The following is a 25,310-nucleotide window of genomic DNA, read 5'->3' as shown; positions in this document are numbered from 1 at the left end:
TTGGAGATGCTTCCAGGGAGGGGACTGGGAACCTTCTGCATGCAAGCAGGCAGATGCTCGTCCACTGAGCTATGACCCCACCCCCTACAGGGAATCTCTTCCAGTGCTCACACATGCAGCCTCCGATTCAAATGCAAACCAGGGTGGACCCCTCTTAGCACAGGGGACAAGTCAGGCTTGCTACCACAAGGCCAGATCTCCTCTGTATCTGATATCCTTCAGGTCCTAGGCCATGGACTCCGACCCTGATCGTTTGGGATCCTGATGCTCACTCGCCCCCTAGAGCCATGTTTTAAAATTATTATTATTTTTCAAGTACGGGCCACTTTGCCAGAAAACACCACCCCCCCTTCCATGGGCGAGCCATTTCCACCTGCGCTGAGCCCCACACAATAGATCACTTTCATGCTGGGAGGGCCCTTTCCAAGAGACGGAGCCCTCTCCCAGGAGCTGTAGGAGGAAAGCACCAGGGAGGGCGACATTTCCCAGCACTCCGCGCATGCCTCCTAAGATGGTGCAGAAGCTCAGGAGGGCTCTGGCACCCTACCAGCACTGAGCAAAGGGCCGTTGGTACTCAACAGGATACCAGTGGGTCTATGCATAGTATTCAGCTGTGTCCGAAGCTTCACACAGTGCCCAGATTAGGCAGGGAGCCGCATTTAGGATTTGTTTGTTTGTTTGATTTTGATACCACCCTTCCAAAATGGCTCAGGGCAGTTTACAATTAAAACCAGAAATCATTAAAACCAACAACAATTAAAACAGAAATACAAATATGAAACACCAATTTAAAAACATCTTAAAAAACAATTAAACTATCAGGACAATTAAAACCCTGAAAACCAGGTGAGCTTTAAAACAATTCAAACTAATTAAAAACCCTAAAATGCCAAGCCAAACAGATGGGTTTTAAGGGCAGCTCGGATTTACAATAAGGAACCCTGCCCTAGAATTAGGGGTGTGCATGAACCTTTTGGCGTAGGACCAGTTCACATCGAACCGGGCCGGTTCAGTGGTTCGATCGTAAATTGATCCGGGACCGGTTCAGTCAACGATCAAACTGAACCAAGCCCGGTCTGATGTGAACTGGTTGTACGCTGAAGGGTGTGGATGGTGGCAGAGAGACAGCAAGAAAAGTGGTTTAGGCTCACTGCTTGCTGCTCGCTGCCACTCGCCGCTGCCATCCCCAGTTGAATCGCCGGCTGGATAGCTGTTTAAACACAGGCTGCCTGCATGTTGGCGGCGTGGTTCCAGTCTCTGTGCATGCCTTTCTCGCTGCTCCCCTGCCTCACTGGATTTCGCTTTACAAGTATTGATGCCTGAACCGCCAAACCAATTCGATTGGAAGGACCGGACCGGCCGGTCAATTCAATCGAACCGGTTCGGGGAATGTGGCTCGGTTCAAATTCAAAACAAATTCAAATTTTGGGGTTTGTGCACACCCCTCCCTGGAATATAGGAGGACTCAGTCTACAGGAAATCCCTGACAATCAAGTGCACACATGCATATTAATTGGATGTGTCAGCTTAATATTATTTGGCTGGGAAATTGGGAGTTTCTTGGTATAGGAACGAAAAGGAAACAGCTTCCACCCCCAGGGCAGATGTTTATCATTCAACATCATTCTATTGGGTGTCGCCACTAAAAGACGTCCGTGCATCCGGACATTCGTTCCCATATTTAAGGAGTTCCTTCTGATTCAAACTTTAGGCAGAAGAGTAATGTTTGCATGGCACGGAGAAATGGGGATGGCGTGTCGCCCCTGCAAAATGTCCCTTTCATTCATCAATTCAGTTTTCTGCAGGCTACTCTCTGGTGACGCACATTCCTACTGGAGCAAGAGACATCCAGATCGTGGAGCGGAAGAAATCTGCTGACGTCTTGGGTGCGTAGGATGCCCCGCTAAGCAGACAGAATGTTAGTCTTAATTGTCTCGTAATGGAAGCATTTAGCTCATTAGTAGTTAAGCTACGGGACATTCCGTCTCACCACCGCCTCTTTGGCTTCATGATCCCATTGGCTATAGGACAGGGGCATGATGGGAGTTGCAGTCCAACAACATCTGGGGATCCGGACTCGGGAAGCCCTGTTCTAGAATAATAACAGAATTTTAGAATGGGAAAGGGACCTAGACAGGAGTCTCTCTCAGCCTTAAATAGAGATGCCAGGGAGGGAACTTGGAACCTTCTGCATGCAAGCAGGCAGGTGCTCATCACACCTCCTAAGGGGAATATCTTCCAGTGCTCACATGTAGTTTCCCATTCAAGTGCAAACCAGGGTGGACCCTGCTTAGCAAAGGGGACAGTTGATGCTTGGTACCACAAGACCAGCTTTCCCCAAATAGCAAACAAGGTCCCCTTGTGGCGTGCCAATCTGGCTTGCTTCACAGATCTGCTTCCCTAGGCTAGCAGGCTGCTTTTTAGATCCCTTCCACTGCTTCCCAATCTTTAGTCAGCTTAATGGTCTTCCCTCCTGCTCTGTCAACAGGACCTAGCTCTTCCTTCCTGCTTCTGTGTGACATTTTCCTTACCTATGTCAACTTGTTCATTCTCTCATAAAGCTGCATGTACTGTTTGCCAGCATTCTGTAGATATGCTTTCACCTTGAGCAGTTGGAATGTTCATGAGCATTCCATGACATCACACAAGTTCAGCTTATGACAAAGAGCAGTTTAGTGTCTAGCAGCTATTGGTGTGCCTTTATGGGGATCTTGCAATACATTTTCAGAATGTGATCTTTGAGAGAGAACCAATCTTTCTCTCTCCCCCCTTATTTTTAAAGCTGTTGCAGACGAAGCAGGTTATTATTTCTTCAATGGGAATTACCGAGTAGACAGCCCCAAAAACTTCAACATCGCAGGCACCATCTTCAAATACCGGAGACCGATGGACATTTATGAGACCGGCATAGAATACATTGTTGCGCAAGGTCCAACCAATCAGGGCTTGAACATTATGGTAAGTGTGGGTGTTTTTGTACCAGAGAGAAGTAGTCAGTACTGTGATGAATTGTGTGTACCTTGCTAGCTGGGTTCAAAAATGGAGAACATTTCACTGATTTTTTTTTTTTAAATCACCCTTTACTCTCGTTATGGCATACTGCCTATTTGTTTGTTTGTCAGTTTTTTACACCACCCCAAACTTTAGTCTCTGGTTGGTTAACAACATCATAAAATGAGTTAAAACATACACAGAAATCTTAAAACAATTTAGGCAATCTAAAAATCAAAAATAGATTAAAACTTAAACATTTAGAAAGCTGAAAACGCTTGGGTGAAGAGGTGGGTTTTCAAGTGTTTTTAAAAAATTGTCAGAGATGGGGAGGCTTGTATTTCAGTAGGGAGTGCATTCCACAGTCTTGGGGCAGCAACCGAGAGGACCTGCCCCTGTGTGGCCACCAGCCGAGCTGCTGGCAACTGGAGACAGACCTCTCCAGACGACCTCAATGGGCGGTGGGGCTCGTAATGAAGAAGATGTTGTCTTAAATACCCAGGGCCTAAGCCACAATTATGCATGCTTCCCAGCTTTAACCACGGATGAGTGGAAAATAAGCCTAGTTTGTATGGCCAATAATGTCCTTTCCTGCAGTCAAGAACTGGAAAGGCAAGACAATTAGGGTTTCAGCACCCTGGAGAGCACCCAGTGAGCACCCTGGAGAGCTCCAGTCAAGAACTGGCAAGGCAATTAGGGTTTCAGCACCCTGGAGAGCACCCAGTGAGCACCCTGGAGAGCTCCAGTCAAGAACTGGCAAGGCAGGGCAATTAGAGTTTCAGCACCTCGGAGAGCTCCCAGTGAGCAACTTGCTCTTCCAAAGGCGGGAGGTGGAAGAAGTGGCCTGAGCCCTTAAATACCTTCAGGCTCCGCCACCCTGGAGAAGAGCATCTAGGTTCCAAGTTCCCTCCCTGGCAGCATCTCCAAGACAGGGCTGAGAGAGACTCCTGCCTGCAGCCTTGGAGAAGCCGCTGCCAGTTGGTGTAGACAATACTGAGCTAGATAGACAAATGGTCTGACTCAGTATGTGGCAGCTTCCTATGTTCCTATGTGATTGTGTGTCAGAGAAAAGCAAGGCTGGAGGCGGGGAATTTGATTGTCTGTCCAACCTCGTCTGGGTGGGATGAGAGTGCCTGACCTGGATTCCGTCCCCAGCTTCTGAATGAAGCAGGCGGGGAAATGGCCCTACCCAGCTGGTCTTGACAGAGAATCAGAGAAACGGAAGGACTGCCCACTCGCAAGGGTTTCTCCCCGCCTGATAAGCTCATCGGAGGGGGCTGTGCTCCACATGTCGACAATGAGGGAAGCTCGGCTGTCGTGCACATAGGACAGGGGCTTCTCGGTCATTTCCCCCAAGCTTTGGAAGCCTCCCAGAGGCTTTTCAGACAGCAGGTTTTCCCTGCAGGTTTACCATGAGGCTTTACTGCAAGTTCAGGGCTTAACGGATACTCCGATACAAAAAAAGGAGTTTTTTTTAAAATCCTGACATAATTCGGGCTAGGTTCCAATACAAAGGAAAAAACCCGAATCATGTTTGAAGTGCTCTCTGAAATATTGCACGGACTTCGGGGTAAATCTGGCCGATATGTGAACGCACACCCACCCTCCCAAAGTAAAGGCGTGGTAAAGTGGCCTTCTGAAAAAGCTCCCACTGGACATCTGTTCCTCAGTCTCCATTACAGTTTTTTAAAAAGCAAGTTAGATCAGGGCTTTTAAAAGATGAAGTGTGCTGACAAGTCAATTTCGACTCCTGACGCCCACAGAGCCCTGTGGTTTTATTTGGGTAGAATACAGGAGGGGTTTGCCATTGCCTCTCCCACGCAGTATGAGATGATGCCTTTCAGCCCGATATATTACCAGCAGGGATTCGAACCAGCAACCTTCTGCTTGTTAGTCAAGCATAGGCTTTTATAAGAGTGTTGTTTTCTTGTTGCTTCTGCTTTTGGGCTATGTTTGGTGGCTTCATTGTGTCTGTGTTTTTAAAAACTTCTAAAATAGATGTATATGATTTCCTATATTCCAACTTAATATTTGTATTATTTGAACTGTTGAATCGTTTTGCACTGGTTTTAAAAAATGTATTTACAGCATCTTGAGATTATCTTAATGAAAGGTGGTATATCCCCTGCTGACTGAGAGAAGAAGCACCTTATAAAAATAGTGATCCTCTTTATTGAGCAGGGGGAGAGCAACTGGCCCTCTCCATCCCCAACACAGCATCCCTCCAGTGGCTGCTGTTAGTGGCTGTATTATGTAGTGGTTGTTGTTGTGGTTGTTGTTGTTTAGATCATGAGCCCTTTGGGGACGGGGAACCATTTCATTTATTCATATCTATGTAGACTGCTTTGGGAACTTTTGTTGGAAAGCTATATATAAATATTCCTCTACTATCTGTCTATCTATCTATCTATCTATCTATCTAAGAATGAATAAACACAAGCTCTCTGCCCCCTACTTTTCTTTTGTCTAACACATGATCACAAAAACACACAATCACAAAATCATGCTTGATTTCACAGCCCTTGTGTTCCCTTGTTTGTCAAAAGTTGGATTGCAAGTTTCTTGTGGCAGGGCCCTGCAATCTTGCTTCTCCCATTCTCTCAAGCACCAAACATGTGGTGTATGTATAACTAAATACTGGAGTGTCTCCCTCTCCTCCAGGTATGGAACCAAAATGGAAAGAACCCATCAATCACCTATGAGTATACCCTTCTCAGGAGGCCACTTCTAAGAAACATCCAACCAATTTACTATACATTCTCTGACAGCGAAGAAAGCAGAGAGTTTGATGGGGAAGACCCGTTGGGGTTTGTCCAGCACAACACAAGCTTCTTTGGGACTCTCTCCAAGGAAAAGATCCACCTGGAGAATCAAGTCTTTGGAAGGCAAGAGATAGTTGAAGACCTGGACTTGAGCAAAATTCAGGAGACCAACGAAGTCTACGAAAGGACAGAAGCCAATGACTGTGACCCAATGCTGAAGGGCAAGCCGCCCAAAGGTGAGGAAAGCCGGCCCTTAAAGCCAGTCTTGGTTTTAGGAACGACATAGGAAGCCACCTTCTACCGAGTCAGACCGTTGGTCCATCTAGCATACAACCAGTTAAAATGCTTGATTTAATAAATATGTCTTTAGAGACTTTTAAAAAGTTGTCAGAGATGGGGAGGCTCTTATTTCAGCAGAGAGCTCATTCCAGAGCCTCAGGGCAGCAACAGAGAAGGCCCGTCCTTGTGTCGCTGGTAGCACCCGCAGACGGACCTCTCTAGATTATCTCAAGAGGCGATGGAGGTCATAGTGAAGAAGATCTTCTCTTAAATACTTGGTTATGACAGAGTTTAAACTGGACTCAGAAGCAAATTGGCAACCCGTGCCAAAAATCGGCACTGAAAACCATTCAAAAATCCAAATTTGATAGCATGAACATTCAGAAATATGGACACGTTTCAAGCATTTGTACCTCCCTCCCGCCCCGTTCAGTATTTTCCCCACTTAAGGCTGTTCCCCCCTTTTTGTTCCAGATTCCAACACAACCAAGTCCAGTTACATGACAGAAGGAAACGGGCGAGAATTCGACTCCCGGCTGACTTCTAAAGAATTCCTTTCGGAAAACGCCATCACCCACAAGCTTCTGGACAAGGCGTCTGACTCAAAAGAATCGGTGCGGAACAAGACGGCAAACAACAGCCTCTTTTCTCCGAGGGACCCGGTCAACTCGGTTGGATCCCACATAGACAGCCTTTATGTCGATTACGACGACAATGACGAGATTGTGGCATACACCGTCAACGGCACCTTCATGGAGCTGAGCAGCGACAAAATCATCAACTCCTCTTCAGAGGCCCAGCTTTTCAATGCAACTGTTCTGGTCGCTAGTCCTCAAGGGAACAGAACCCACAAAGCAAGGTAAGATGTGGGCTGAGATTTCCCCTTGGCTTTCCTGGGTGGGTGGGCTGATTCCGTTTTTCCATCCAGTGCACTGCAGGACAAAATTCCTACGGTAAGTTGGAGGGATTAACTTTATGTAAGAAATGCATCTCATAGTAAATGTGAAGTGTTTGCGGGTGGGAGGAAAATAGTATAAAAGAGCCTTTTGAACCAGATAGACAGATTTTATTAGAGTCATTGACCAGTGCACTTCTGAACCAGCAATAGCAAGTTTGCAGTTTATAGAACAGTTTATTGTTCTATAAACTGTTTGCAGTTTATAGTAAGTTTGTAGAATTTGGACTACAACTCCCAGAATCCCTTGCTGCAACAATAGCCAGCAGGGGGCGATGGAAATTGTAGTCCACCAACGTCTATCCAACAACATTAATAACCCCTTTTATAGGGACTGCATCCAGGTTAGTCTTAAAGTCCAGCCCCTTTTATGTTTACTTGGTAGTAAGTCTCACTTTGTTCAATGGAACTTACTTCTGTGTAAATAGGCACAGGCCTCATGGGTTGCACGATAAAAGATCCAGTTCAAGGGATGCTGCTGAATTTTTAAACTGGTGTTTTGCTCTTTTCCGGAAAAAGGTCCTGGACAATATAACCTTGTACTAATTCAAGGTGTGTGTGTGTGTGTGTGTGTGTGTGTGTGTGTTGCGGTGGGCAGGATCTGAAAATGTTCTGCAGCAAGAAATACAACATTTACAGCCTACATTCTATGCAAAATGAAGTGGATTTGCATATATTGGCTTCAGCGGCAGAATAGTAATATAGTAATAATTATGTACGTGGTAACATAAGAAACTGTCTTCTACCTTGTCGGACCATTGGTCCCTCTAGCGCAGTATTGTCTGCACAGACTGGCAGCGGCTTCTCTGAGGCTGCAGGCAGGAGTCTCTCCCAGCCCTATCTTGGAGATGCTGCCAGGGAGGGAACTTGGACTCTTCCGCATGCAAGCAGGCAGGTGCTCTCCTCCCAGAGTGGCCCCATCCCTTAAGGGGAAGATCTTCCAGTGCTCTCACATGTAGTCTCCCATTCAAATGCAAACCAGGGTGGACCCTGCTTAGCGAAGGAGCGAATTCATGCTTAGACCAGCTCTCCTTGTGTGTAATCTATGTACAGTATGCTCAGTGGCAAAGACGGTGCGGAATAAGGTGGGGGGGGGGAGACAAATATCTCTGGGCCACAGGGGTCCAGGGGTTGCCGACACTCCACTGGCAAATTAAGCCTTAGCCTCACTGACTGGGAGAGCCCAGTTAGTTCTGCTTCTGGGCCCCAGGCTGGCCATGCTCCCTATGTGCTTCTGGTGGTCATTCACGGGGTGTGGCTCATAAAGCTTTTGGAGATTTCATTTTTAGAGTCTCTGTGGAAGGAGCTGAATTCTGACGAATGAAGACTCCTATGAAAACTTGCATGAAAAACATTGAGCAAGAGGCAAAATTAGGGACCAAATGGACGGGGTTAACCCGGAGATCTGTGGTCGTCTGGGGAGCTGGGAGGCCTATCGACCCAGCAGCTCTGAACCTGGGTAGCCCATATCTGCTTAAAGGTTAGGGAGGAGAAAGATGAAGCCCATCCAATCCAACCATCTCTTCTGGTTGTCTGCCGTACAGCTTTACAATTAGAGATGGGCACAAAATGAATTCTCCGATTCGTTTTGAATTCAAGTCGAATTCCAAAAATTCTTTCGCATTCAAATCGGATTCTAATGCAATTTGAAAATTTGATCTGAATTTGGATCAAAATTGAAGCGATTTGACCCTGTTCTGTCACACTTTTTAACCAATCGGGGGGCCTGAATGGTTAAAAAAAGGAGCCAAATTTTAGAAGATTGGTTTCAAATTCGAATTGAATTGCCCTTTTAAGGGGTGATTTGATTCAAATTCAAATCTCTCAAATCACCCAGATTTCAGTTGAATCGATTTGGATTTGAATCGATTTGCTCCTCCCTATTTAAAATGCTCCTGGGCAGCCGGCAGCCATGTTAACCATAGAGTCCTGTAGCTGGCGGGGCCAGGGAGAGGAGAGTTGTGCAGTAATCAGGACTGCCTACCCACTGCTGACACAATGCATTGTGGAATATGTGGAGACCCCAGCTCCCTGGTGTATCCAAGGGACAGATTCAGGAACACAAAGACTGTTAGGGACAGTTGGATCCTAAGCATCCCGCAGCCAATTTAACCCCAAATGTCTAGGTTAGGGATGCACAACTCAAATACCCCGGTGGGCCGGAACCTGTCATGACTTGATGTGCAGGGCCCAATTTTTCTGCACGTTGATAACTACATAGAGCAGGCCTGCTCAACCTTGGCCCTCCTGCAGATGTTGGCCTACAACTCCCATAATCCTTGGCTATTGGCTACTGTGGCTGGGGATTATGGGAGGTGTAGTCCAAAAACATCTGGGGGGCCTAAGTTGAGCAGGCCTGACATAGAGTCTTTGGAGGAGGCAGTGTATAAGAAAATTTAAATTAGTAAATAAATAAAAATTATTTTATTTATTTAAAATATTAATGCAAGGAAGGGGGAAGAGGGATGAGGGATGGTGTCAGGGCCAAAAGGTGCAAGCACACAATTCCTTTGGAGTATTTGGGGTTTCCCAGTTGTCCCCCAGCCAGAGAGCTGTGTAAGAGCTTAGCTGACTCGAACTCTCAAATATAGACTGTGTGCACAACCCCCTTTGTGTGCGGGCGGTGCCAGGAAAGACAGAGCAGTACCCTTGCATACCTTGGCACATTGCATCCTGCCAGCCAGCCTGTGTGATGGTGAGTGGGTGAGTGGACGGCAGCGATAAAAGGGTGTGATTTACAAGAGACAGAGTTGTGAGGAGACGGGAAGAGGCTAGCTGCGGAGAGGCAAAGCGTTAGAAGGCGGGAAAACAGCCCTTATCTGCCTCATAGTGCTGATAAGATGAGAGGCTGTCGTGGGAGGTAAGGTTGCCAACTCCTTTTCACGGCCTTGCTCCTGTGCTTTTAAGTGTGAGCCACACAGCAATTTAGCATGCACACTTTTGAGGGGGTCGTATTATAAATATGATAAACAAAACAAAATGAAACACTTACTAGTTTGGAAGAATCAGGTGCTTTTTACATGCTTAGAGACATTCTTTATTCTTGTATTTGTGAAATCCCCCCCCCCCCCGTATTCATGGGCACAGCTCATGTTGAAGGAAGGGAATCACTGGAAGACAAATTGCATCTTCCATCACTGGAAGACAAATTGCACACACCCCTCTATGGCATCCCTTTCATAAAGCACAGTCAAAACCCTGAAAGGACACCCCCCCCCAAAAAAACACCCCAGGCTGGGCTTGTTCTCACAACCTTATGTAGGGTGGGCTGGAGGAATGCCTCTCAGATGACCAGAGCCTCCTTTGGGCTCTGCAACTCACGCGCCCACACAAACACAGCAGCATGGCCGAAACCGGCCGAAACCGGGAGCCGCATATCCCACAATGCACTGCGAGAGCAGCGAAGAGGCAGCCCTCAACATGGCAGCAGTGCTCCTCTCCCTGGCCCTGCCAGTCACCGGACTCTATGGTTAACATGGCCGCCGGCTGCCTGGGAGCATTTTCAAGCTGTGCGGCAGCACAGACCACAAGGAGAGAAGGTTGGATGGGCCCCATCTTCCTCCGACCTAACTTTTAACCTGGGCTACCCAGTTTCGGGGCTGCTGAGTGTGGAGGACTACCAGCTCTCCAGACGACCATGGATCCCTGGGTTAACCCCATCGTGTCCAGGGATCTGTTGTGAGAACAGGCTCACTGTTTTTTCTCACGTGCACAATGGGTGGTGGAGGAGAGATGAAGCCCGCACTTTTTCAATACGAAAGCCCCCTGTTGGATGGAACAGAAGGGGAAGAGAGCTGAAAAAGAGGTAATCGGTGTGGACAACCTGTGGGGACTTCAGTTACTGTTTCTCACACAACAAACCTCCCCATCTGTAAAACCTCAGAGATAATCTATGCAGCGAAAGTATCGATTTGGGGCTAAAAAGCAAGGTGCGAGCTTTAATCTGCAAGAGACGGAAGTTTGGGGTGGCATACAAGTATAATAAGTAGATAAACAATCCCTTTAATTGCTAGGTGAGTGAATTAACGAACGAACGAATGAATGACTATTACGGTCAACGGCCCATAAGAGAAACAACACAAAACAGCTCATTTCACAAAATACAAGAGAATATTAATTAACCAGTTATTCTAATACCATTTACTCAAACAATTCAGATCTAATCTTACTTGCTGCTGCACAAAATTTAGCCATATTCAGTGTTATGTGTTCACTGCAGTCTGCGAACAGAAAAGAAACATACCCATCCTCTGTTCTACCAGGGATATTCAATAAAAAAGGGGGGAATCAATTCAGAACGAATATCCCTGTAAAATAAGCAGTATAGCAAAACATGAGCCACCGATTCTACACCTTGACCACAAGGACAGATCCAATTATTAATAGGGATTTTCTTATATCTGCCCTCTATTATGGCTGATGGTAATGCATTAAATTGTGCAAGGGAGAAGGCTCTTCTCTGAGACGTGGTAACTAAATTAAATAAATATTGTGCAAGTTTGGGGTAACTTGTAAAGCTGCAAAAAAGGTACTTGCAGAAATTTGTGCAAGATCACTCTGTTTTTCAACCTCTGCTATACACTGTTTAATAAGCCTTTTAGCATTATCAGGATCCAAAGATCTCAACTGAATTAACTAAATTTTCAGTTGATTTACTGCAAAGTACTAGTTCTGTGTTTGGTGTATAATATCTGGGATGTGCTAGGCTATAACAAAAAGAGTGAAGAAAACCAAGCAAAATGCTGCCCCATTTTTCCTTCCTTCCTTCTGTAGTTTCTATTTGGTAGAGTTGTAAGTGATCAATCTATCAGAAATTAATGTCATTTGAGGCTTGGATAAAAGGTGTGTGTTTGTGTGTGTGTGTGTGTGTGTGTGTGTGTATAAACCATCCCGAGTCATTTCTGAAAGGGCGGGATATAAATTAATAAAATTAATTAAATAAATAAATAAACATGTCCGATTCATCCGCTCATTAATCCTACACATTTTAACAGCTCAATCAACTAAAAACTATTTCATGGGCAAAGAGCCCTATGTAAATCTTTGCTGACAGCATATCTTTAAAGAGGAAGACACAAAAATACTCCTCGGTATCCCTTGAACATTTTCCCATGAAAGAAAAATAGATGAATAGTCGTTGCTACCTCGGGCAGTGGTGGGTTCTCCGTCACTGGAGCTTTTTAAGCATAGGAACATAGGAAACTGCCAGATACTGAGTCAGACCATTGGTCTATCAAGCTCAGTATTGTCTTCACAGACTGGCAGCGGCATCTCCAAGGCTGCAGGCAGGAATCTCTCTCAGCCCTCTCTTGGGCTTGATGGCTGTCTGTCAGATGCTGGCGCAGATTCTTGCATTGAGCAGAGGGTTAGATTAGATGACCTCGAAGGTCCATCCAACTCACACATTCTAGGATTCTGTGGTGCCTTTTTTCTTACATCTAGGGCTATTCCAGAGCTTCTGCTGTCCAGAAATGATGACAAGCGATATAATCTGGAGATTCAGAGACAGCTGGGTTTCTCTCTGTTATATTCTGTGTCCAGTTTAAAAACAACACAGCATTCTCCATGTTTTAAAAATGAGTGGTGGGTAGTGTAGTCTTGAATATTGACTTACTGTAAAGGTGCAGTATACCCTGTTGAACTAGAATATTATTATGGTACTTACCTGCGCAGTGATGTACTCCAGAATTCCATCTGTTAGACGTTTCTTTTTAAAAAGCTCACAAAAATATCATTCAGCAGGGCGGAGTATAATTTGTGTTCTAAATTTCTTGTGTTGAAATTCTGCTCTTGGGCAATCCAAATTCTGTACCAAGGAAAGTGGAATTCTGCAAGCTGCATGAACTGTAATGTGATATTATGTTCTCTCATTTGTTCTACAATTCTAATAATTCTGCATCATTTGCTCAAGGGCACAGAGCTGACAGCTCAGCTCAGCTCTGATCTCTGTAAATATGCTTTTTTTTAAAAAGAAAAAAAAAGAAAAAGAAATCTGCAATCCTTAGGAAATGGAATTCTGCACCCAGTTCCACATTCTATTCTGTTGTTCTGTGCTTGTGCAGAATCACAGAACACAAACAACCGTACCATTCAGTGATCGGTTTAATTGGAATCATGCATATAACACAAGTTGCGGGGTGCGGGGTTGCAGCTGCTGAAGAGCAAAAGCAGGTGGACCGATATGTGTATGCACACAACCCAAGTTCCGCAGTTTTGCACCAAGAGCAATGCAAATTCTGTGAGGAGAAAGCGGAATTATCTGGCCTGGATGCAAATTTGACGGAAGGAGCAAAGCTGTTATTTGGGACTGAAGATTTTTCTGAGGTATTTCCCCCACATTTCCAAGCATATCTGTGTCACCACGAGGATGGGAAACTTGTTTCCCCCCGCAAACTCTATGGGCCCAAACTGTCTTTGGGTTCATATATTGTACCATAATTAGGTATGTTCCAGGCTAAAGCGATACTGCACCTTTAGTCCCTCTGTGTCTAGAGATCAGGAGTATTTGATCGAGGGCAAGCTATAGATATATACATATTTATATATTTTGTCTTAAACATTTGAACTGTTTCTGTTTGTGGGTATTTTTATCCCATTCTCTCTATTTCTAGACAGCGGAAGCTCTGTCTCTAACCGGGCTGGGATTCTGCTTGGGGATCGGGACAGGTATGTTGTATTATAACCAAACCATCCCAAGATTTTTAAAGAATTGCACCCCAAATTATTTTTTTGTTAAAAAGCACACCAACATCCCCCCCCAAACCCAACCAGACCAAATCCATTTCTTTATTTTATTTTTTGCTCCCTGTTGATCTCTTTCATCTGATGTGCCATTAAAATGCTCCCTTCAATTTGCGCTCCTTATTCCTTAGGAACCGGTTGAAACTCTTCAGAAAGGGCCACAATATGAGTCCTGCGGACATGTACCGGTGGAAGCTCTCCTCCCACGAACCCTGCAGCTCAACCTGTACCACAGGTAGCTAAAACAAACGCCACACCCACGCTTGCTTGGCTCTCAGAGTAGGGATGTGCAGAATGTTCTGAGCGCGGAACATTCTCACTCAAAACGGGCCGTCGTGAGTGAGAATGTGCCGAAACAGAATGCCCTTCAAATGGCACAAAATGAATTTTTGGATTCGTTTCGCATTCGAATCGAATTCTGATCTGGCTCAAAAATCTGATTAGAAATTGAATCAAATTTGAATCAATTCGACCTTGTTTTGTTGCTTTTTTTTTACCAGTTGAGAGGCTGAATGGTTTTTAAAAGTGCCCAACAGCTCTTGAATTTGAAAAGAATTTAGAAAATTTGAACTGAATTGTCCTTTTAAGGGGTGATTTGATTCGAATTTGAATCACTCGACTCACCCAGGTTCGCGTCAGATCGATTTGAATTTGAATTGATTTGCATACCCCTAAGGGCTCATTCTGCTGGAACAACCAGCTCAAAAGGGTGTTCTGACAAAACGTTGCAGGCACTTGTAATGTGTTCTGCAGAACACAAATGCCTGGAACATTCCATCAAGCCGGTTGTTCTGACAGAACAAGCCCTTCATTTGAAGGGCATTCCGTTTCAGAATGTTCTCACTTTCATCAGCCCATTTCAAGTGAGAACGTTCCGAACTCAGATTTTTCTGCACATTCCTATTTCAAAACAGTTTCCCAAAGTTCAGTGGGACTTACTACCAGGGAAGCATGCAAAAGGTCTCAGGCAAGTCATTTAAAAGGAAAAAAAAGTTCTGTGAGAGGAAGCCATTTCAGGAAGTGACAAATTAAGAAGCAACCATGTTCAAAGAAATAGATACACACATCACACATCAACTGCTTGTGTTTGCTGCTTTGGAGGACTTAATAGCTGAGGTGAAATTGACCAGCTAAATTCAAATACACTGGCTTGCTGGGTGGATTTCACAACTGAAGTGAAACCAACATTCGAATCAAATTCTGAAAATTTGTTTTGAATTCAAATTGAATGTGAATCTGGCTCAAAACATCTCAGTTTCACTTCAGTTGTGAAATCCTCCCAGCAAGAGGATGAAAAATTAAGCCTTTTGTTTCACAGGCTTCCAGAAAAACAACTAAAAAAAAATAACTTCAGTTTTCTTGCGTTGTACTGACCTACTAACTCCAGTGCAATTCCTAAGTTTTTCTCTTGACAGCAGTATCTATCTATCTATCTATCTATCTATCTATCTATCTATCTATCTCAAAAACAAAGCTGTGATTTCAGAATCTTCCATGGTACAGAGGAAAGATGGTGGGGCTGTATTTCTTCTGAACAGCAATGGATTGGAATTTTTTTTTTTTAAATATTGAAAGGCGGTTCTCCTCTGGAACTGCAGGGCCATGGGAGATCAAATGGAGGGGTTCTCTCAGGAAGATCAATATAGCAAGCATTATATTGGCATTCTCTCTTGTGTGGCGGCGAAGGGCAAATCTCTCTCGTAGATGCTGTCTTCTGTGATGTTTTCTCTCATATGCAAATACATGCAAATTAAAGCTGTGTTTACCACAAATTAAATTTTATGCAATTCAAATTTAAATTTAATTTTTTTAAATTTTAATTTTATGCAAATTAAATTTTATGCAAATCAAAGCTCCTTTTATAATTAAAGCGGCTTTTACTGGGGAGTAACTCCTACTGAGTAAACGTCCTTAGGACCGCAGTATGGATTGGTTAATCCATGAAAAGAGTTCTTTAATGGGGTGGCAGATCTGTTGACTGTCTGTTCTTCCAGCAGAAAGACGGAGGCAAATGCACACAGAAATGCATCCCGTCAAATGTCTTTAAAAGGCCTGTGGACTACAACTCACATCATCCCATCATCTTTCAACCACTGTGGCTGGGGGTGATGGGTATTGTAGTCCAAGAACATCTGGGGATCCAAGGTTGAGAACCCCTGCCTTAACTATTGGTCGTTTGGGGGCAGTTCTTGGTTACAGCTGATGGCTAACCAAAAGAATGGTTCCTCCTTTTCAGGGTTCCCTCTAACAGGGATTCCCAGCTGTTGTTGACTACAACTCCCATAATCCCCAAGCAAAGCCTATTGCAGTGAGGGATGCTGGGAGTTGTAGTCAGCAACAGCTGGGAATCCCTGTTAGAGGGAACACTGCTCCTTTTTGATTCCAGCACTGAAACTCTGTCAGTCTTCCTTGGATATACATGTCTTCAGGCCCGCCTGAAGATGCTGGACTACAATTCCCATCACCCCTGACTATTGGCCACTGAGGCAGAGGGTGATGGGAGTTGTAGTCCCAAAACAGCTGGCCGGCCAAGGTTGTGCAACCCTGTCGTAGATGGCTCATGTAGAATTTCATTTGATCTTTCTTGTCAAAGACAATTGCATGCTGCGGTTTCTGGCTTGGTTTCTGGTAAGACTGATGTTCAACGCTCAGGAACTGATTGAGCTAGCTCCATTTCTAAACACAGGCGTGATGTCCACCTATGCCATGTGTGTCCGCTATGATGGGATCGAGGTGGACGACATGTACTGTGATGCCATGACCCGCCCAGAGCCAGTCCACGAATTCTGCGCGGGAAGGGATTGCCAGCCAAGGTATTACATCCAGCGGAAGAACTTGCCTCTTTGGTTCAGGGCAGAGCAGCGTAGTTGTGGGAGGAGAGCTGGCCTTGTGGCAGCAAGCATGCACTGTCCCCTTGGCTAAGCAGGTTCCATCTTGGTTTGCATTTGGATGGGAGACAACATGTGAGCACTGCAAGATATTCCCCTCAGGGGATGGAGCCGCTCTGGGAAGAGCATCTAGGTTCCCAGTTCCCTCCCTGGCAGCATCTCCAAGATAGGGCTGAGAGAGACACCCGCCTGCAACCCTGGAGAAGCCGCTGCCAGTCTGTGTAGACAATGCTGAGCTAGATGGTCTGACTCGGTTGAAGGCAGCTTCCTATGTTCCTTTGACAGAGCACGGCAAGACAATGTGTTGTATTCCGAATGGCTTGTGAGAAATGCTCTTTTTCAAGGGTTCAGATCTCGCAATAGAGGGAGACCTCGTTAGCCCATGTTTTTGACACCTGGCCTCAGGATATGCAGAAAAAGGTCAGCATCAAAAGGATTGAATCTGTGTATCCACGGGTCGGGCTGGTCGGAAATGATCTTGGAGGTAATTTCCAGCCACCATTTTGAGACCGAGAGCCATTTTATGGCGCATTTTGCAAAAAAAAAAAAAGGGGGGGGGGTGAGCCTTTTGGCTTATTTCCGTCAACTTTTAAAAACTTTTGGGGGCATCATTGGACTGCTGAAAGGGCAGTGGAGCATGGTAGGGCACTTTATTTTGCCCATTTCTTCCTTTGGGGGGCAATTTTGAGGCAATTTTGGATAGTGCGGGAACCAAACCCCCCAAATTACCTTCACTTTAATGCCCTGTTATTTGCGGATCCGTGAATAACGGGGTCCTCCTCTTTTTCAGGAGGGCTGGTCATGTGGAAGCAAGCATGACTTGTCCCCTTTGCTAAGCAGGGGTTGGTTGCATATGAATTGGGTTGCATATGAATGAGAGACTTCATGTGTGAGCACTGGAAGAGATCCCCTTAGGGGGTGGGGCCGCTCTGGGACGAGCAAGAAGGTTCCAACTTCCCTGGCAGGATCTCCAAGATAGGGCTGAGAGAGACTCCTGCCTGCAACCTTGAAGAAGCCGCTGCCAGTCTGTGAAGACAATACTGAGCTAGATAGACCAAGGGTCGGACTCAGTATATGGCAGCTTCCTATGTTCCAGGTGAAATAATTACATTTCTTCTTGGCCAACATGAGGTCCCGTCACTATTTTGCAAGCAGGAGGCTCTTTGGCCAAAAGGGTTCAGCACAAGAGCTCGAGGGAGAGAAAGGGGAAAGAAACCCAGCTGGTAATGAGGCAGCAACTGGGAATGCGCTCCGGAGAGCTCACGGGGGCCCTCTGGGGCTGTGGCCCCGCCCCTGTGCATGTGACATCACACGCAGGGGGCATGGCCAGATACCAGGAAGCTCATTTCCCAGCTGTGTTCATTCCTGGGTGCCTATTTTGTCCGTTCTCTCCCTCGCTTTGGACAGAACACACACAGCCGGCCATGAACATGGCTAGGAAATGAGGGGCTGGTTTGAACTTGGCGAGCGGCCCCCAGGAGTTGGGCGGCTGGGGTTCTTTGAACCCTTCTGCCCTAATCTAGCTCTGCCCCTCCTGTCTTGCCCTCCCAGATTTGTGTTGCTTTTCCTCCTCTGGATTTTAGACTGTGTGTTGATAGGCTGGGGGTACAGATGTTTATTCAATTAACATCCTGCTTGTTACAAACAGAGCTCTTAAAGTGGCTCATGGGGTGCCCTAAGTCCAGCATTTCTTGCTTGTGTTTCCTACTTCTGTGCCATTGTTAGTGCTAAGAGTGAGATCCAGAAGTGCCTGGGAAGATCATTCAGCCAGGTTAGATAGCTGCTCGGTTCATGGATGCTTGCAAGTTGCGGTGTTGGGGCCCATTTGCACCACAGTCCCGATGGCACCCTTCTTTGTGGAACTAGATAGAGCATGGACGCTCCCTTCTGTCAAGCCTGTCCACTGGTCCATGAGGCTCCGGATTTCTCTACGCTGGCTTGGCCCCCATCATTGCTCCAACAACCGCTGGAGGGCCAGAACTGTGCAACCTGAGTGCAGACAATTCTGAGCTAGATGGACCAAGAATCTGACTTGGTATCTGCATCTGCTTTGCATACAGAAGGTCCTAGGTTCACTCCCTGGCAGCATCTCCAGGTAGGGCTGGGGGAAGACTCCTGCCTGAAACCTTAGAGAGCTGCTGCCAGTCAGTGTAGACCAGTGTTTCTCAAACTTTTTGGAGTCAAGGACCGCTAAATTCTTCGTGCAGAGTTTCAAGGACCGCTACATTCTTCATGCGCAGTTTCCCGGACCAGCAGTTAGTAAAGGGGTTTCAAGTCTGTCTGTCTGTCTGTCTGTCTGTCTGTCTATCAGACTTCTATACTGCCCAAAACTTGCATCTCTGGGCAGTTTAGAATGAAAATAATATAAGCATTAAAATAATTAAATTTGGAATCTTTTGCAAACATGGAATATTAGGGGTTCTTAACCTTGGGTCCCTCAGTTAAACTCCCATAACCCCCAACAACAATGGCATTTGGCCATTATGGCTGGGGATTATGGGAGTAGAAGTCCACCAACGTCTGGGTACCCAAGGTTGAGAACCCCTGAATCTAAAAGCCTGGGTGAACAAATTTGTCTCCAGTATGTCTGGAGTGGAGGTGCTTGTGATTACTCAATGGAGAGGGGATGTTGGGCCATTAGAAAAATTCAAAAGCTACATGGGGCCAATGAAAACAACATACAAGCAAGCCCCACTGATGCAAGAGGGAAACAGCGTTCCCTCTCAAGGCGCCTCGACCACAACAGGCAGCTGGGTTTCAATCAACCAACCTTTGGCTGCAAACAATGAGCATGCAAGAACCAGCAGCCCTTCAAGTGGCGCCCACTGCCATACTTTTTCCTCCATGCCCCCGCATCGCATACAGTTTGAAGCTGTAAAGATAGGGAATAAGATAGCTGTAGGAAGATCTCAGCAGCACGTGGAGGCAAGGCACAAGAAGGGTCCCACGCCTCCGTGATACTCTTCCTCTTCCGTGCCATGTGCAAAATTGAGTAAGTGAGTGCCTTGATTTCAGTTGGGGGGGGGGGTTGACTCCCAGTCAGGGACCGGCACTCAACCCTTAGGGGACCGGCAGCGGTCCAGGGACCGGTGGTTGAGAAACACTGGTGTAGACAACACTGAGCTAGGTGAAGCAATGATATACTCAGTATACAGCAGCTTCCTACAGTATGTTCCTCGAACTGGCCCCCGGCCTCTGATGGTGTTGAATTGCCCTCTGCAGGTGGGAGACCAGCAGCTGGAGTGAATGTTCCCGGACCTGCGGCGAAGGGTACCAGTTCCGCATCGTCCGATGCTGGAAGATGATCTCTCCCGGGTTTGACAGTTCAGTCTACAGCGACCTGTGTGAATCTGCTGATATCACCCGGCCCGAAGAACGGAAGATCTGCAAAAATCCCGCCTGTGGGCCACAGTGGGAGATGTCCGAGTGGTCAGAGGTAAATCCACAGAGGATATTAATTCCTGTGCAGGGGGAGGATGCCGGCTGGGTTTGGTTGGGTCTATATGTCCACTCTACCTGTGAAAGCAAGGCCAGTCCCGGGAATCTTGTGGGAGGCTTGCTATGCAGGTGGTGAGGTCCATAAATCAGGCATTACAGTAAAGAAATGTACAAGGCAGATGTGCAGATAATGTTTGATGGTAGGCGTTCTCAGCCTTGGGTCCCCAGATGTCGTCGGACTACAACCCCCATCACCCCCCTGCTGCAAAGTGGCAGGGGATGATGGGAGTTGTTGTCCAATGACATCTGGGGACCCAAGTCTGAGAAGCCCTCTTTTTTGGTCCAGCAACATCCGCCAGGGTTTTTCAGAGGTGACAGTGGGCTCCGTTGGGGAACTAGTTCAATAGCGAAACAAATATTTTGCTCAGCTTGGCTGTTCAGGAAACAGGGCTTCCTTTTCAGCGTGGCCAAAATCGAAGCATGCAGAAGAGATTACGCTGGGGAATTCTTCTATCCATTCTATTAAATGCATTGGCGAATATTCTTCCTCAGGTTGCAGAGTTTCTTTTAAGATGGTGAGCCTCTTTGGGACAGGGAATGATCATGAGGAGTTTGCGTGACACACCGTTTGGGAATTCTCCTGCTAACTGGGCCAAAAGGGACCTTCCCGGGTGGAGCGCTCATACTTAGCAAGGGTTTTTTAGCAGCTGTCCCTTTTCAGCCAGGCAGAATAGGCCATTTCCAAAACAGTTCCAGTGGCTGTTTTGGGAATCTCCCGTGTGTTTCTTTTCCCATTGGGAACCTCTTGCGGGCAGAGAACTATTCCCTCATGGCTTCTGCTACGGAAAACTGCTTTGGGAACCTTCTTGGTGGGGACCCCTGCTCCATAAATAATAAATGAGCAGCTACCCCCCCCCCCGGCAAAGGTCGGCCTTGTTAAGGTGCCCCCCCTCACTGGGCCAAGGGCAGTCACCTTCTTAAAATAGCGGCTCTCTTCTCTTTAGCAGGGGGAGAGCAACTGGCCATATCCATCCCCAGTACAGCGTCTCTCCAGTGGCTGTTGCTGGTGTCTCTTTTCAGACTGTGTCAGACTCTTTCCCCCTTTTTTTGCCTGGGAAAAAGCTCTCAAATTTTTAAACAAAAAAATTGAACCAAAACTTTGAAATGTGGATGTCCAAACTCTGTGCCACCAGGGAGCCCTGTAGATGGTTCCCTGTCCCACCCACAGGGGCTTACAATGTAAAAAGAAATCCAAGGGAGACCTTAGGAACAGCCAGTGAGAGGGATGCTGTGCTGGGTTGAATAATAATAAATAATAATAATGAATGAAAATTAAAAATAAACAACTTTATTTGTTAGCCTCCCCATAACAAATTGTGTGCTGGGCAGCTGACATCAACACAACAGTTTAAAACAATCCAATAAAAACACATAAAACAGAGCACTTTTCTGAATGAGCATGACTTGTCCCCTTAGCTAAGGAGGGTCTGCCCTGGTTACATATGAATGGGAGACTACATGTGTGAGCACTGTAAGCAATTCCTCTTCGGGGGATGGAGCTGCTCTGGGAAGAGCATCTCGGTTCCCAGTTCCCTCCCTGGCAGCATCTCCAAGATAGGGCTGAGAGAGACTCCTGCCTGCAACCTTGGAGAAGCCGCTGCCAGTCTGTGAAGACCATCCTGAGCTAGATGGACCAATGGTCTGACTCAGTATATGGCAGTTTCCTCTGTTCCTATGGCTTTGCGGGTGGAGTGGAGCCAGCCCCCAAAATGTTAAATTTAAGAACATAAGAACAGCCCAACTGGATCAGGCCCAAGGAAGCCCATCTAGTCCAGCACCCTGTTTCCCACCATGGCCCACCAGATTCCTCTGGGAAGCCCAGAGGCAAGAGCCGAGGGCATGCCACCTCTCCTGCTGTTGCTCCCCTGCAACTGGGATTCGGAGGCGTCTTGCCTCTGAGGCTGGAGCTGGCCTCTATAGCCCTCCGACTAGTAGCCGTCGATAGACCTCTCCTCCATGAAGTTATCCAAGCCCCTCTTCAAGCCATCCAGGTTGTTGGCTGTCACCACATCTTGTGGCAGAGAATTCCACCGGTGAATTCTGCGTGGTGTGAAAAGGGGCTTCCTTTGGCCGCTCCTCAGTTCCCTAGCCATCCGTTTCGTTTCCCTCCCTCGGTGCTTCTGGCCCCCTCGCCTCCGCGAACGCACCAGAAAGCAGCACACCAGCCCTCGTCCATCCCTGAGTGACTCTGGAAATGTTGTGGGTTCGTATTTGAAGTGCCTCGTCCACGCGGAATGCCAGCGGCAAGGCCGGCTGGCCGGCCGCCCATCTTATTGAAACCCCGCAGTGCTCTTTCCTTGCAGAGGATGTGTTTGATTCCTCTCTCCCAGCCCCACATCCCCGGGCCACTTTGGTGTCAAAGACAGCTTCCCTTCTGCACGGGCCAGATGGAGGCTGCGTTGTTTTTCGAGGGGCCCACAACGCCAAGCGGCTGATGCTAGAGAACGCAGGAGGTGTTGGGGACAAATTGCCGAGGAAAGGGGGCCCTCGGCCGGCACAGCCGGTCTCCACGCCAAAAGTAGCACTAATCTAATTTGGATCCGATGGCTGCAGAGAGATGCCAAGTTGGCTGGGAATCCCAGCTTCCCGTCCCCCGTCCAGGGAAGAGAGGTCTTCCTGGGGATTACCACAGCCCAATGGCCAGGGCTGTGGTTCTTGTTGACGTCGTCTGCAGGGGCGTAACTATCGTAGGGCAAGGGGAGACAGTTGTCTGGGGGCCCACTGCCTTGGACCCCCCCCAGTGGCAAGTCACATGACTGACTCCCCCAGCTGCGCACCTGCCCAGGCTTCCTTCAGTTGTATTTATCCTCCAAAATTGAGGTGAGTATTAAGACCTGGAGCGACCAGAACAGCAGGTCTTTCTCTAGTACCATTCAGTGACTTGCTGGGTAGACAATCCTGAGCTAGCTGGACCAGTGGTCCGACTCAGTATATGGCAGCTTCCTATGTTCCTAGGTTCCAGACAGACTGGAGGGGGTGGGCACGGAGACAGACAGACACACAGGCAGAGACAAACACAGAGAGAGAGAGAGAGAGAGAGAGAGAGAGAGAGAGAGAGAGAATGGTAAAAATCCAGCCCTCGCTTCTAAATTAAGTTAGTGGGTTTGGCTCGCCTTCAGCTTTTGAGACTGAAATCAAAACCTAATTGCTGTGCGGTGTGTGTGTGAAAGAGAGAGGGAGGCAGAGAAGGTCTGCAGCTAGGAAATAATGAGGGCCCTGCTGAATCAGAACCAGGATTTATTGAGCCCACCATGTGCTTCTAGCAAGGGGCAGCTACACGTCTTTGGAAGCTCGTCGTCAGGGAGGGAAGGGCCATAGCTGGTCTCCCAGCATCTGGGAAGGAGAGGTCTATTTCCATAATGAACAGCCCTGGAGAGAGTTGATGGATTTGTCCAGTCCTTTTAAAATCCATCTGAGCTTTGGGTGTCACCACATCCCGGAGGCCCAGGACTCCATAAGTCAGTGGTGCATGAACTCCTGTCATCTGGACCTCCTGATCAGCATCCTCATCAATCTTTATTACGGTCCTAGACCCGCACAAGAATAAAAAGCATACAAGGGCATGGACAAGGAGAAAACATCATATGCTAAAAATACACCACACTCTAAAATATCACTATTAGTCCATTACTGCCCTACTATAACATTGTGTTATATGTTTATAAAATACTGGTAGTATAAAACGACAAACTACGGAGCTTATAAAGCCGCTATGTCTTATACAATGAGATAAGTGCAGTAAGAGACATCTCAATAAAAGGTTAAAAGGCTAAAAATCATAACTTGATCAGGTATGGGCAAGGCAAACAATATAAATGTGAAAGACATTCTGGTCAATCCCTTTCTAGCCCAAGTCCCTGCTCAGCACAGAAAACTGAGGAAGCATTTCAGATAAGGTCTGAACAGCCCCCTGTCAGAGATGCTGAGGCAGTTCCCTGCAGGTGGACTAGATGACCTCCGAGAACCCTTCCCCTCTGACATTCTAGAGCCCTCTAGACTAGAGCAGCTCTTGTTGGACTACAACTTCCATCCTTCCTGATAATTAGCCACTGTGGCTGGAGATGATGGGGACTGAAGTCCAACAGCTGGAAAGCCGAAATGGTGCAGCCCTGTTCTAGAAGGAAGCAGAAGGGATTTCCTGACTAAGATCTCTTCTGATTCAGGCTGCGGTGGGGCCTCCCTCACTGGAGATTTCCCATGCAAGGCCATTGTGTCTGGGGATGATGGGGATTGTAGTTCAACAACATCTGGGGACCTAAGGTTGAGGGCCCTTGAATTAATCTACCGTCTGGTGGCTACTCTGGAACAGGCCTTCTCTGTTGCTGCCCCGAGGCTTTGGAATGTGCTCCCTTTTGAAAGAAGACCGCCTTTCAAAGGCTGTTAAGACACATTTATTAATCCAGGCTTTTAATTAGACATATGGATTTGATTATTGTTTTTAAATGGTTTCCTATCTATCTATCTATCTGTCTATCTATCTATCTATCTATCTATCTATCTATCTATCTATCTATCTATCTATCTATATTACGGTCTTTGACCAGCATAAAGTCAAAGTTTTGATCTGTGTGGTTTTATTGGAAACTGCCCAGAGATGTGAAGTATATAAAGATGTGCAATAAATGAAGAAAAATAAAGGGGAAAGGACACACGCACAGCCCCTCTGGAAAGTAGGGTCTTCTCTCAGGTTCTGCTTCTCTCTTCAGTGTACAGCCAGGTGTGGCGAGCGGAGTGTGGTAATCAGAGACATCCGGTGCTCGGAAGAAGAGAGGCTCTGTGATGCCGGCACCAGACCGCCAGCGGAGAAGAATTGCACTGGCTCCCCCTGTGATCGGCAGTGGACGGTTTCTGACTGGGGCCCGGTGAGTCCCTTGGGCGTCTGGGGAGGTAGCCTCTTGCCAGGGTGGGAGACAGCTGAAGGGGGACGGCTGAGAGATTTGTGAGCGATATGAGTGGGAGATAGCGTCTGTGGCTTAGATACTGGCTGGCATCCAGACAAATGAAGCCCTTGCACAAAACCTATTGCACATGCTCAAGGCTGTTGTACAGGGAGTTGATGCTGGGCTTGGCAGGTTCTCCCCGGCTTCCAGGAAAAGCCTCTTCTCCCAAGGCCAGCTGCAAATGTCCTGCCCCAACTAGTCGGCTTCCTCAGTGGCCCAATTGCAGGGGCCAGGAGGGCAGGCAAAGGCGAACCGA

The 25,310-nt window shown here is 46.9% G+C and overlaps 1 protein-coding gene across 6 annotated transcripts in view; it reads left to right on the top strand.

Moving 5' to 3' along the window:
- ADAMTSL2 (ADAMTS like 2) overlaps positions 1-25,310 on the top strand; it is a 137,806-nt gene that overhangs the window by 99,491 nt on the left and 13,005 nt on the right. For 5 of the 6 annotated variants that reach the window (XR_008312697.1, XM_053281699.1, XM_053281698.1 and 2 more), the window contains 8 exons: positions 1,806-1,886; positions 2,783-2,958; positions 5,653-5,989; positions 6,507-6,891; positions 13,860-13,963; positions 16,415-16,541; positions 19,839-20,052; positions 24,821-24,976. Coding sequence is in view for 5 of the 6 variants with exons in the window: in XM_053281699.1 (XP_053137674.1) it covers positions 1,806-1,886; positions 2,783-2,958; positions 5,653-5,989; positions 6,507-6,891; positions 13,860-13,963; positions 16,415-16,541; positions 19,839-20,052; positions 24,821-24,976 (1,580 nt within the window). In the remaining variant the exon portion in view is untranslated. The remainder of the gene's footprint in view (positions 1-1,805; positions 1,887-2,782; positions 2,959-5,652; positions 5,990-6,506; positions 6,892-13,859; positions 13,964-16,414; positions 16,542-19,838; positions 20,053-24,820; positions 24,977-25,310) is intronic. The other variant, XM_053281702.1, reaches the window with a different exon arrangement.

The sequence above is a fragment of the Hemicordylus capensis genome, chromosome 17 (genome assembly GCF_027244095.1).
Source record: "Hemicordylus capensis ecotype Gifberg chromosome 17, rHemCap1.1.pri, whole genome shotgun sequence".
In the NCBI taxonomy this organism is placed as follows: Eukaryota; Metazoa; Chordata; class Lepidosauria; order Squamata; family Cordylidae; genus Hemicordylus; species Hemicordylus capensis.
Note: the sequence above shows the minus strand (reverse complement) of the source record. Positions and strands in the feature narration are given on the sequence as shown.